Source organism: Toxorhynchites rutilus, chromosome 1 (assembly GCF_029784135.1).
Source record: "Toxorhynchites rutilus septentrionalis strain SRP chromosome 1, ASM2978413v1, whole genome shotgun sequence".
Lineage (NCBI taxonomy): Eukaryota > Metazoa > Arthropoda > Insecta > Diptera > Culicidae > Toxorhynchites > Toxorhynchites rutilus.
This window is the reverse complement of record NC_073744.1, coordinates 24,214,375-24,228,233: the sequence shown is the minus strand read 5'-3', so window position 1 is coordinate 24,228,233 and position 13,859 is coordinate 24,214,375. Positions and strand designations below refer to the sequence as shown.

General features: G+C 38.5%; 1 protein-coding gene across 3 annotated transcripts in view; it reads left to right on the top strand.

Annotated features, from left to right (window-relative positions):
* Window positions 1-13,859, top strand: part of LOC129762147 (pyrokinin-1 receptor-like) — a 164,713-nt gene that overhangs the window by 93,514 nt on the left and 57,340 nt on the right. For all 3 annotated transcript variants that reach the window (XM_055760141.1, XM_055760139.1, XM_055760140.1), the window contains one exon: window positions 9,247-9,724. In XM_055760141.1, coding sequence (XP_055616116.1) covers window positions 9,313-9,724 — 412 coding nt within the window. In that variant the 5' untranslated portion in view covers window positions 9,247-9,312. The remainder of the gene's footprint in view (window positions 1-9,246; window positions 9,725-13,859) is intronic.

Sequence of the window (13,859 nt, the reverse complement as noted above, 5' to 3'; positions counted from 1 at the left end):
GCAAGAGATCGTAACGTTTCGCTTCATGGTCCTCCTTTTTTGCGAAGTACCAACTCTCTGAACAAAGAATCATTTGATTGAAAACACTGAAAATATAATAAATACACGTAAGACCATTCCAATACATTTTTGAAGCACCTGAAAAAAGAATTCGCGGTATCTAAATGTATATTTTTTGTACTCAGCTTCACCAGTAGATATTCCATATTCTGTTATTTATCTTCACGCCTTCTGACTTTGGACATGAGCTGCTTCATAGTTTTTTTTTCTGTTCGCTGTAACTGAGCCTGCACTTGAATAATGTCAATCATAATGTATCAAATTCGCCTAATAAATAGATATGTTGTGAAGCAAATATTTTTTGTATTCGAGCTATACTTTATACGGTTTTGTTTCTCTAAAATAGTTGCAGTGATGTCACCAACTTCATGTGCTCGACTGTATATACGAAGTATATATTAGGTATACTTTGCGTTTGCAGACCGGGATCTTGGGAACACAGAAGCAAGTTTGGGTTGGATGAACCCGACGAATTGGTACCCGACTCTCCGGGAACTTTAATACATCAAGCCTTTGGATATCTGTTGATAGCCAAAGTAGGTAGCTGAATTTAACGAAAAGATTGGATTGTATATGAATATATTTGGCCTCCGTTACAATAGTATGAGTTGTGAGTGAAATGTTTTGATCAAACTCTCTCTGTTTTGAAGTTTATGGGGTCAATATTGATGTAAATATTTTCAGCATTGGCAATGGGCTGAAGCCAACGATTCCGTTTTCGTTTCTTCGAGAAAGGATGTTTTATTTGTTGATTTGCGATTAAAATCACTGCTGCAGGAACGCACGAAGAACTTCATCTTATTACTTTGATGCTACATTATTTAGATAGGAGACGATTGCAGTAAAATTGGACGAGTTGAGTAGAAACCGATGAAATAAACTAATAATTTGATAACAAAATTAATGGACATATGAGTTAATCAGCCGGAATTGAACGACACACCATGTTTAGTTTAATGAAAAGAACAAAGTTTTATATTAACGTGTTCACACTTGTTCGTTTTTCTACACTCAAAGAAATCCACCCATCAAAGCTACGTGAAAAGTCACGTAGAATTCGAAAAAAACATTTTTAGCCGATGTTATATGACAAATGTAAATATCAAATTGAGCGCCAGTCACTTTTACTGCAATCGTCTAATCTCTATTACGTGAAAATCATGTGCTCTATTATATTCATTTTGACAGCTGCATTCCGCGTTCATTATGTGATGTTATCGGGTGCGAATAACAATGGCGTCTGTTGAAAACAAATTGCAGCAGCTGCTAGCAGATCGCAACTCATCAAGTATTGGAGGTATTTGATAGTAGAAATGATTGAATGTCAACTTGAGTTGTTTATTTCTTCTTTTCAATAGAATGTGGGGTTCATTTCGTCGATTTTTTATGTATTACAACGGATCAATTTCGCAAACCTTTGGAACCAAAACAAATAAATTGGAAATATGTTGTATGAGTTGATATCCTCTTGGAGAACACGAAATGTAAGTTAATTAAAATTAGGAAACAAAAACGAATAATTCATGTATTAGAGGCGAATGAACTGCAAAGTTTAAAGCCTCTTAAAAACAAAGAAAGAAGAAGAAAAATAATTCATGTGCTTTCCTGTAGAAGCATTAAAGAATACGCCGCTGGTATTTTCCCGCTGCTCTGAATACCGGATGCCATGAATACCATCATTCCTTTCGCAGGAACTGAACATTCAGAGATGTCGTTATCATCCTGCTTATGCTGGACAATTCCTTCCAAGCGTTTCGTATGATGGTTCCACTCGACATGCTGACGAATTCCCATCTCATCCATGATCAAGTCTCCAAGAAGTAGCTGACTTTTAATTGGTTTCTCGTTGGTCATCAGCCGCTAGTGTTTCACCAGTAATTTCGGGTCCAACTGCTACGTTGACATACCGTTACCTAGTGTGGTAAGGCTCGAATAGTTAATTTGGTAACGTCGTTGAAACCGGGATATCATCCACGACTCATCGGTGAAGCTAATGTTGTCACTCCATCTGCTTCATCATTTACTGATTTAGCGAGAGTGATCAGTTCGATCACTACAGATTTTACCTAATGAAACAGTTAACGAAAACGATTCGAATTATCAAACAGATTCAACCTCAACGAACACTATTACTCCGAAGTATGATAGAATCCGGATTCCCGATTGTGTGAGTAACGCAGCAGTTGCATTCGAAACCACATCACCTATCGTTATCGGTGAAAAAGATACGTTAGGCGAAACTTCTTGTAGAACTGAAGAATCCAAGAATAACAAACGCCATAAAATCTTTCAGCTCTGGTTCACTTTTCTACAGGAACCCAAAGGAAGAATATAACCTGAAATTTATCAGTGACTAAATATTGTTCCGTTATTAGTTGAATTGACTGAAACCACAAAAAGAGAGTTGGTGGGAATTTCAACATAGTTCTGGCTATTCTGATCTCATAGAAACTATATCGTCCGCCAGCAATACGAGTATACTAGAAGAACTGTTGACAAATGGGTTTCATTTGATAGAATCTGAAAATAGTTTGGAGCATATCTGCAGAGTAACTCATGTGTTTTTAATCCGGATAGTCTTCTATCAATTGAACAGATACATTTTAATAAATTCGCTGAATCCTCTCCTGCCACTCACAAGCATCCATCGCATGATAGAAATTGTTTTACAACGAAATTCATAGAAAATTGGCTAATACTTTCCTTTCGGAGGAAAGGAAATCTTACACCATGCCTAGAAAGCGGAACTTTTCGAGGCCAAACAGCTGCAGCTTTCAAGTATTATTACAAAGCATCACCTGAACACCAGAAAGAATCTTCTAACTGACGTAACTTTTTAAATTTGAATGGCTGGTAAGTTGAAGATAAAACAATAATACAAAATCAACCTGTGATAAATAATATTTATTTTGATAGGAAAAATTATTTCATACCTAGAACGGTGATCGAGAAAACCATGGTAGAACAACGCATGTCTGAAGCAAAAGAGAACATATATCAAGCATCCACACAAGCAACAATTTATCCTCAATCTCTCGGGATGTTGCTGCCGAAGAAGCTGCTGAGTGGTTGATGCTAATTAGTGAACCATGGCCTGTTGTCCTCGAATTGTGGCAAATAAGCTACGAAACACGCAAAGGCCACTTATGGCCACGAAAGTGCATTACCAAAATTTTTACAACATATCCGCAATACATTGTCAGCTTGGTTTTCAACTGGTATGAATTTTTAAATAATGTCACAAACAATCTGAATCTTTTAGAACAGTGCAATCATTTGCTACTGAAATATCACTAAGTATTTATTCGAAGCAATGAAGAGATAAAATCTTTGTAATTTAATTGTTCAATGTATGAAGAACGAGACGGTTCGATAGATGCCGTGTTGAATCGATACACAGACACGTGGTGTAAACATTTGTTCCTAATTTAATTTTAGTTCGGTATTGATTTTCAGTAAGCTTCTCCCAAAGCGAAGAATGGATTGAAGGAATTGGTACAGCAGGTACCACAGATCACAGGATATATTTCTACAAAAGCCGTGGACTCATCGGCCGTTTCATTACTCGAAAAGCTGGCTGATGATAGTAAAATGGTAAAGAGCATCTCAGCTGTTAGATATTATAAATTCATATAAACGCGCTTATTATTTTTTCTTTCGACAGATAAGCAATTTTGTGCAGTTTCTCAGTGGCTACATTTACGGCGCAAATCAACAAGAGTCTTATGTTTCTGACAATAGATACCATGCTTATATTGAGATGAAGAAGACCAACAGTACACTGTGAGCGTGACACGGATCACCTATATGATATCTGAATGCACGATTCTCTTCGCATTACACATCTTAAGAGCTACGATCATGTTACATCCATTTATCAACATAGATGCAAAATATCAGGTTCTCTGTGTTCTATGTGGAATATTTATTTAAAAAACATGTTAACCATCATACCGTATTCTACAACGACAGCAGTAGAACTCAGCATTATCAGTCATCACAGGAGAATTGATCTATTCCGTTATGTGTAGAAGGTTATGTATTTCGAAAGTTGTTCGTCAATGAAACATATCAAATGCAGTGATAATTAATATAAACACTTAAACCTAGAACCGATCAATACACTCATACAAAAAGCGCTGAAGTTAATTCTGTACATTTATAAATGAGGGGCTTAGAATGCAAGGGGTGTAAGTGACTTGATCGATTTCTCTTCATCAACTTTTTCTTTAGTTAATAACTCAACTGCAAAAATTTCCAATGTGAGTTTTCTATAGAATCCGATAGATGAGGTTCTGATCTATCTCCCACATTGTCTAATACAGCTGGAAATGAGTTTGCAGCTAAGTTATGACCAAAAGAGAGAGTCGACGTGGAGAAATCGATCAAACCACTTACACCCCTTTCATTCTGACCCCTCAAATATAACATTTCACAAACAGATATCTATCAAATTCAAAATGAAATGAGTCTTATGTTGAGATAACTAACAATGTTAGATGTGTTTATGTTTACTTACAGTAGATTTGTAAAATCATTTCAGTACATAAAATCGGAGATATTCTAGAAAGTATTTTCGAGTTAAAACTAGGTTTAATGTAAGAGCTAAGTATGTAATAGTTTATAATAAAATAGTAATTAAATGTTTGTTCTATTGCATTTATTTATGTTTACTTAAATAGTTGCATTATTTTCTAATTATTCATTTTAACTAGTTATAGAAATATTGGAAAATAATACAATTATTAAAATAATTGTCTGAAAATAATACTCCGATCACATTAAAAAGGTACATATAAGGTACGAACAAAGTCGTGTAACAACAACGTGAAATTCATTTGTTCATGAGTTCATTATTTGTGTTCATTCTGAGTAACGTCAATTTTACGTGAAAAGTTCGATGGAGAAAAATTACATATGTTTTCACGTAACATCAACGGGTAGATTTTGTTGAGTGTATAGAATGAAAAGAATGAAATATGACCGAGGACAGGATCGAGTAAAAGGGTTCGGAGCAGATTAGGAAATTGTACTCGAACATATTCAACATACAACATGGTGCGTTTTTTTGTGAACATTTCATAAACAAAGGCTATGATTCCTATTCAGATGGTTTTCTATGCTGGCTACAAAAAGATGGCGGCTTATGAGCTCCCCGGTTCATATACATCATGACGCCACTTCATAGACGACCCTTGCTATTTTGTCAAACAATGCTGTTTTCATGAAATTATAGGAACCATCAGCACGTTCATTAATCCAGATTTCAAAAACAACTACCATGTCGACTGCAGCGAGCTTATTATTTATCCGGAAATAATCTAATTAGAGAGGCCTTACGAATATTTTCTCCATAAAATTGTGTCTTGAGCATTTTATTCGTATTTAGAGAAACTCATAATAATGTCCTATGATGGCATTAATCTCTTATTCTAATGTCTACCTTTTATCTGAATCGAAATGGCGAAACAGTGACGCGTCATCAAGAATGCACCAACGACGGATGACCACATTTGTGGCCGAGACAGCGAAACCAAGAATTGAAAAACACGAGAGATAGTAACTCAGATACTCAGATCAGGCATCCGGGGAGCAACAGAGCCGGCAACACACCCTCTGACCAATGACGATGACATAATCGGCATCGTGCATTTCTGCACTCCGTACCAACTCATCTGTGGGTGACAATTAATCGAAATAAAAATATATATGAATACAAAAACAATTATTTTCTGCTGTGGGTCGCACCAGAAATAAACGAATGCAAGCAAGATAAAAAAAATCAGTACAAACTGCGATCGAATCATCAGTTCAAACTGCAAGAAACCATTTTAATATGTTATGTATAACGCACACTAGACAAAAATTCTCTACGCCAAATTTGCATTTATGTGCACTAATTTCGTACTGGAAATCAAGGGTTACTCTACTCTGCATCCCCGGATTGACAAATCAGGTTGTGATTTTGGAAGGCCATTTGGGTAAAAAGATCTGTGTCAAGTTCTTTGTGCTTTGATGTTAAATTGCGATAATCAGAAACCCACACGTGTCACACCTTATTCGGGGATGTTCTTTTCCCCATCAACCCGACGAAAATATGCAACGTTTACAAATCAACCCTTCTTTCCAAGGAGTTGCCCTAGCTCCTTGCTGACAACTTTATCAGTTTTCCAAACACACGTTAGCATATCATTTCCATTCAACCATTCAACACGTGGAACCATTCATGGACTCCCGTGCATGACGATCCATACATCGGACACTGAAAGGAAGTTGTAAATCGCAAACAAGCCCGAGTCCTTTTTCTGTTCTCTCTCTCTCTCTCGAGGGGGTGGGTCGACTATCGGTGACCCTTCTCCATTTGTGGTACAGCTGACAGAGTATCCACTTTGTATGTCAGCACGGTTACAATTTTACCGACCTTTTAAACACTTCCAAGACTTAGTATCGGGTGACGATCTTTCCAAAAAAAATTATAGAAGGTTGTGTTCAAGATACGACCGCATTGTTGACGTAGAACTACTCGCTTGTTTATACCATCGGATATTATTCTATAGTGCTGTGAAATTTTAGAAACAACTGCTTAGTAGAATAATCTCTGAAATGTTTTTTCATTGTAGAATCAGTTGACGATAATTGATTGATGATTCATTCTTGCCTTCGCAGAACACTAGCTGATCATATGTCGCAATTAATTTCATGTCACTGCATTGGAAATTTACATCGATCGCTATTCCGGTGGCCTTTTTCGCAATTGACATAGACTCGGCTATAGTCGATTATATACATGTTGCACCAGCACCATTATTTCACATCTCATAACTACATCAATATATCTTTGGCACCGCGAGGAAACAACAACAATGACAACACATGCAAGTATCAAATATCATGCTACATGTTATTTAGTATTGCCTTAGTGGAATTGCACCTCTAGGCATCGTTCGTACAACGTAAACCAAGCGCGAAACAAGCGTTCGCCATAGCACGCATACAAACCTAAAGCAAGCGAAACCTAATCACATACAACATTCCAGAACGACATTTACTTTCTTGGTGTCTAAACAAGCGAAATAAACTCTTTTTGTTAATATCAACAACCTCGAAAACAGTAGCATTGCTTTATTTGATCAATATTAGTGCAATCCTAGTTGAAGGCAGTTTTATTAGGTCTGGCACGCGAACCTAAATAACTTATAACATGCTTGGTATTACCCAAATGATTTTTTGGCGCACAACCTTAATGCCTGCTTTGCCATAACGTCAGATTAATGCATTCATGCAATGTGAAAGGCACCAACCCTGGCAATGCGTTCGCTTTTTGCAGTGCTCGAGCCAGCCTTCCTCTTCTTCTTGCTCATCACACATTACGCGAAGCGTCCAATTTATGACGCGGAAAGAAAAACACACGATACGAATAACGCCAAAAACGAACTGAAAAAACCACAAGACGATATCCAAGTTGGATTACCACTGGTGGGGTTCAATCTTAGATCGAAGAGCAGCGAAAGCAAAGTGAACTGGATTGCTCAACAGTCCGATGCCGAATGAAAGTTTGCCTCAGCGAGATCCACTGTTTATTCTCTAGGCAAGTATTCCCCTTCATTGTTTTTTTTTTTTTTTTTATTTCTGTATTATAGTGACTTTCAACACATTTGGCTGGTTCGTCACTTTTACCTTCCATTTCGGAAGAATGTCGGGAGTGAGAATTGAACTCGTGACCCTTAGCGTGAGAGGTATGGATGTTACCGCTACGCCAGATCGCCTCCCTTTCATTGTTCTTCTTTTCCTTTGTTCACGGAGACTTTAAATCCTACGATTTCCCCTTCGCTGCTCGTCGATAAGTTGCTCGTTATTGACAGCTCTGTTCGGGAAAGCACACAAATGGGCAGAACAAATGTATGGGAAAATGGAAACGCTTAAAGTTTTCATGTATTTTCACCATTTACAGACCAGGAGCTTCTAATGTATAGCATATTAAACAAATCTTAGGGAATTTCCGATTCGTTTACTATGTAAATTTCCAAAATCCGTTCGCGGCAAAAATAGTTATTAACGTTAACATTATTTCATAAAAACGTGACCTGTTTTCTGATTTGGCACCCTTAATAAAAGACGTAGTTCTACGTCAAAAAATGTTTTTTTCGGAATTACCTTTTTCTCTACGAGTCTGCTCGTCTGGAAGTTTCATTTCTACCGAAACTGTTCTGCCACAACAGACATTACGCGGTCACGCAATTGGCGGTGTCTACGCGAGTGTAGGCAGTGAGAAGCCGGATTGTCTTTGGAAGGTGCCGTTGATTCAATTATAAAAAAAACCTAGTCTATGTAGAAATCAATTTATCGCCCCCGTTTAATCAGCGAAGCGTTATTAAACGGAATGGATTCGGTGCGCGATGGAGCAATATCGATTCTGGTGGCTGTTACGCAAGAGACACAATAAAAGTAGATTGGAGGAGTATAATTTTATGGCCACAGCCAGCTGCTGGAGCCAACCTTTCGCTTATTTTCTGCTGCACGTGATAAAAACCAGAAACGGTCAAAAGATTGTGTGGGGGTGGGTTTGTTGACAGATCGAAATACCTCATTTTTCTGCCTTGTACACCGGTCGAATAAATACCTATTTGATAATAGTAAAAGTTTCACAACCATAGAATACAAATGACTAGCTTTTCATTGATGAGGAAAAAAACTTTTCCAATTTTCTTCCCAAGGTTCTCATAAGGCCTCAGCACTTCTACCGAATTGGTAAAAATGATCCTTTGCCCGCCAAAGAAGCTAATTTAATTTCTCACCGCGCGCAGATTCCAGGTGGCGCAATTTTTCTCGATAACTCCTCTCCGGGTACTTTAAAATTAGCGCTACGTGTGGAAATTATTCACGTTTCCGCTTACGGCACAACTCGGCAACAATACCTGGGCGGTTAGGGGTCGGGGTGGGGGTGAACATCAAAGCGGATACTTTCACTTAAAAATGGAAATTCACTTCCGAAACGAGAAACGAAAGTTGGGTGCCTTTTGATCAAACTTCTACAAACGGAACAAGGTTTGTCGGTGGGGAGTAAACATGTTGTTTACAATCGTCTACAGCAATAAAGTTCCATGCAATCCTTAATATTCGTTCGTATTTAAAAAATATCCAAGAATCTTCGATTTATCGCTTTTCTTTTTTGTGAATCCATTTCAGGATGTCCCGACGCAAAAATTTGATTTGAAATAATCAGTGTCTGAGAGGTGGGGGAAAGAACACACAATGATGGAGCTGTCAACGCCAGATGGTGCCATCATCGATCGATCGCTGGTCATCCTGGAATTTGTAACTTCGACTACCAGTGCCAGTGCGATAAGAGACGCGAAAACCGCCGATGGGTTCGATTTGCTGGCATCGAGCGCATCCGGTGCGTTTCTGGTGCCCTCGCAGCTAGATATTAACAGCACTACGGTCGCCGCGATTGAAGCTGCTGCCGGTGAGCATCTCGCCGCCAAAGCGGACCCCATCTGCATCATACTGCCCATCACCATTTTCTACTGCTTCATCTTTGTTACCGGAATCGTGGGAAATCTGGCGATCTGTATAGTGATAGCGAAGAACCGGGCGATGCACACCGCCACCAACTACTATCTGTTCAATCTGGCGGTGTCCGACTTTCTGTTGCTGCTGTTTGGTGAGTTACTAAATTTTTGATATGATACTGAAACAATTATTGCTATGAGAGCAGAACGAAAAAATATAGAATAGGACGGGTGGATAACGTTAGGCACATAGCCGGAGAGACGTAGGACTTTATCGGGGGCTGTCGATTTAAATAACTTATTCAACATTCAACTAGTTTGACAGTATCTCATAGCAAAATAACATCTCCAACGCTATAAAAAACAATAATCCCAAATAAATTATACTACGCAGCATCTTTCGCAGAACGACCACAGAAAATTGGAACCAATTCGATTGTTTGAAGTCATACGTAGCGAAACAAATTTCACCTTCAGTTGTCAATCGAAGAACACAGCTCTCACCGCAGTAAAAAAACTTGTTCACATCCGGGATAATCGTGCTGAACTTTGACGCCACTTTTAATCCGGAAACAATGCTCGGATTTGCGAAAATTGAATGATCGTTCGGAAAAAGTCACCAATAATCTCGCAATAAACACTTCTGAAATCAGGGAATCTCTTTCTCGGCTAAAAAATTATAAAAAACTAGCTGTACCCTGCCACGCTTCGCTGTGGCACATTAGGGTTGCATGGTTGAGTTGAATTTTTCATTTTTTATGTTGTAACAACAATCCTAGATGTGCTTGGTTGTTTTGTATATTGAATCATAGTTTGAGCTCAATCGGTTCCGTACTTTTCAAGTTTTTTAGAAGAAAAATTATTTTATAATTTTTCTTCAAATTATCCAATTTCTGATGTCGTAACAACACTCCTTGAAGTGGCTTGCATATTGTGTCCAACTTTGAGCTCAATCGGTTGCCTACTTTTGGAGTTTTTGACGCGTACACAAACGAACAGAACATTGTTATATATAGAGATAGAGATAGAGATAGATGAGGGAAATCGATAAATTTTAAATCACTTCGAAACACAATTTCAGTTCACGATTTTGTCAAACATGTGGAAAAAAAAATATTTCCATCACATAGAACACATATTCATTACTGAATAGTCGATTTTCATTAGAAGCTCAATTTCAGTAACGCACTCTGGTCAGATATAAAATCATTTTTCTTCAAATTTTCCAATTTTTTATGTCGTAACAACACTCCTTGAAGTGGATTGTATATTGTGTCCAACTTTGAACTGAATCAGTTCCCTACTTTTCGAGTTTTTGACGCGTACACAAACGAACAGAACATTTTTTTATATATATAGAGATGAATAATCAAAAATTACAAACTACAAATTAACTCTCAGCTTCAACACATGGTGTTGGTTGATCGCAGTCTTGAATGAAACTGAAAATTGAAGAGAGAGAGAAAGATGAAAAGAGTTGAGTTGTGAGGTTTGAAACCCACAGTCCTCTACTCTATTCCACAAACGCATATTTCATCGCACAGAATGCTTCCACTGAGCGGCGCGAGCAATCGGCACAGCAGCAATGTTTCTAAAACAACTCTCAACTTGATTAAATGGTGTTGGCTGATCGCTGTTTAGAAAAAAAAACTAATAAAATGTTAATAAAATGTAATGTGTTTGTGTTTTTTTTTTTTTTGTTAGAGAAGGTGGAAATCTTGCATAGACACCCAATCGCCATGTTGAATGGGTAGTATGAGATTCTTACTCACCAAAAACCACCTCCTACGCGTCGTACCTTTTTTACCACCGCGACCACCGTTCGGTATTACTTCAGAGGGAGGCTGTGCTCATGCACTTATTCACTGGACCATTCTCTGGTCATCTCTCCACTTACGTTGAAGCTTTGACAATATTATTGTTACCGCCCTTGCTACACCGTTCCAAGTGCTCTCGTCGTTGCAATTTTGACGTAGTACTACGTCTTTCATTTGTGTACCGGGGTGTAAGTTCAGAGTTTCGAAAGCGAGAGAGTGACGCTGGACGGCAAGGTTTTGAACGTTGATTCCTCTTTTCTGGCTGAATGGAGTGGTATACTAATCACCTCATCCGAAAGATAAAATGTCAACGAGTTATATGATTGTCACTTATTGGTCCAAAAAATCGTTTGAATAGCTTAAAAATTGCTTCGAAAGCAAGCTATTGATGTCACAACAATCTAGCTCATTGATGATGATTGGTGATCCTAATGTGTTCCCGAACACGGACGCAAAATCTAGGCACCTGGAGAAACCGTCATAGCGAATATATGCAAGCTGTGATTTTTTTGCTCGCTTGAATTAGTGTTTGGGAAACCATAGCGAACACAGGCAAGGCGTGAGTACTTTTACTCGCATCAGTTTCTGTTCTGCTTTCGCATGGCACAGTTGTGAAATATTGTTTGCGTGTGAATGCGTCCGAGCGAAGGAATATTCGCACCCATTTACGCATTCCCGTGATGCGATCCAATAGCATCAGTTTCTGTTCTGCTTTCGCATGGAACAGTCATGAAAAATTGCCACATCACGATAAGAACGAAATGAATTTTATGCAAGGTTATATAGACTTTATTTCGTTATCACCGTGAAATAGCGCCCTCAGTTTCTATTCCGCGCATTGAGTGATCATGAAAAATCTCGTGTTATTCTCACGAATCAGATATCAAACATCTTCAGTTGCTTTTACAAGGCCACTTAAATTTTATCAGTTCATTCCGGGACCACCAACAAGTTCGAAAGAGTTGAATCTTATGTTAATAACAATTCTATACTTATACTCATCCACCCACACACTAAAAAGAAAAACTTTCAGCAATCTTTCAAAATATTCATTCATTCATTAATTAAAAATTGATTCAGATGCAATTTCAAATAAATGATTACCGAGCCAACGGTAGTCCTACGTCTGCCTTGCGGTAATATCACAGATATAACCCACATCTTGTTTTCTTTTGTATTACATTTCTCTCGTTGATATCTACACCGGATGCGAGCATTTCACAGCGTTCTTCGTTGAATCGAGGTGTTCGAATACTACATGGTCAGGTGTTTCCACTATGTTAGTGCACTCTAGGCAATGGGGAAAGCTAGCATGTCCAAATCTGTGCAGGTATTCTCGAAAGCAACCGTGTCCCGACAGAAATTGCGTCAGGTGGAAGTTTACTTCTCCATGCCTTCTGTTAACCCAATTCGCGATGTCTGGGATCAGTATGTGGGTCCGTCTACCTTTTGGAGTGTTGTTCCACTCTTGCTGTCACTTTCTCATCGATTCACTTCCTACTCTTTTTCGGATATCTCTGATATTTTGTCCGGATATTTTGCTCTCTTTGTAGCACATGTTGTCTTCAGCCAGAACAATGTGGATAGGAATCATTTCAGCTATGACACATACAGCTTCCATAGATATGGTTCTGTATGCGCTCGCTACTCTCATGGCCATGGTTCTGTAGGTTCGGCTCAGCAGCGTTCGGTTTTGTTTGTTGTTGATCGCTGCCGCCCACGCTGGACAAGCGTATCTTAGAGTCGATGTGGCTACACTAGCTAAGAGACGCCTCTTGCTACTACTGTTGGCTGCATTATTCGGCATAATTCTGGCGATTGCCGTTATGGCCTTTGCCGCTTTCTCACAGGCGTAGTTGACATGGCTCCTGAATTTAAGTCGGTCGTCGATTATCACACCCAAGTACTTGAGCTCACGAGCTCACGCTCAAAGGTTGAAATGAACCTAAATAGAAAAAAAATTAATAATCACCACCGAATCTTGCTTTTCAGTGCGTAGAATAAACAAACATCATCACTTTTATGATTCTGAGCTCTAATGCAGAAGTCGCATGAGCTGTTACAGCTTTGCGTGGAAAATCGTCAATTACATGCATACAGTGTTTTTATTAGTAAACCCAAACTAGCGTTGGCAGAAATAATGCGCTTTCGTGTGCTGGAGGGTCCAATGCGCAAATAATAGGATTCTTCAAAAGCTTAAAATAGGTTTGTATGTATCGGAGCAGACATCTCTTTCTGTTTTTTTTTTCATTTCATTTGAGATTGTACCAAAAAAAAACTCCATGCGATGTCAATGGGGATCGAACCGAGGCCGGCTGGAATGCAAAGCTGTTTTACATGACCACGCTATCCATATATCTATTAATGCTGTTGTGTCAAAGCGTGATAATATTACACCTCATTACAAAATGAAGTTAGAAAGTGTTTTCCAAGAGGAAAAAAGTAGTATAAACGAGAATATATATTTTTC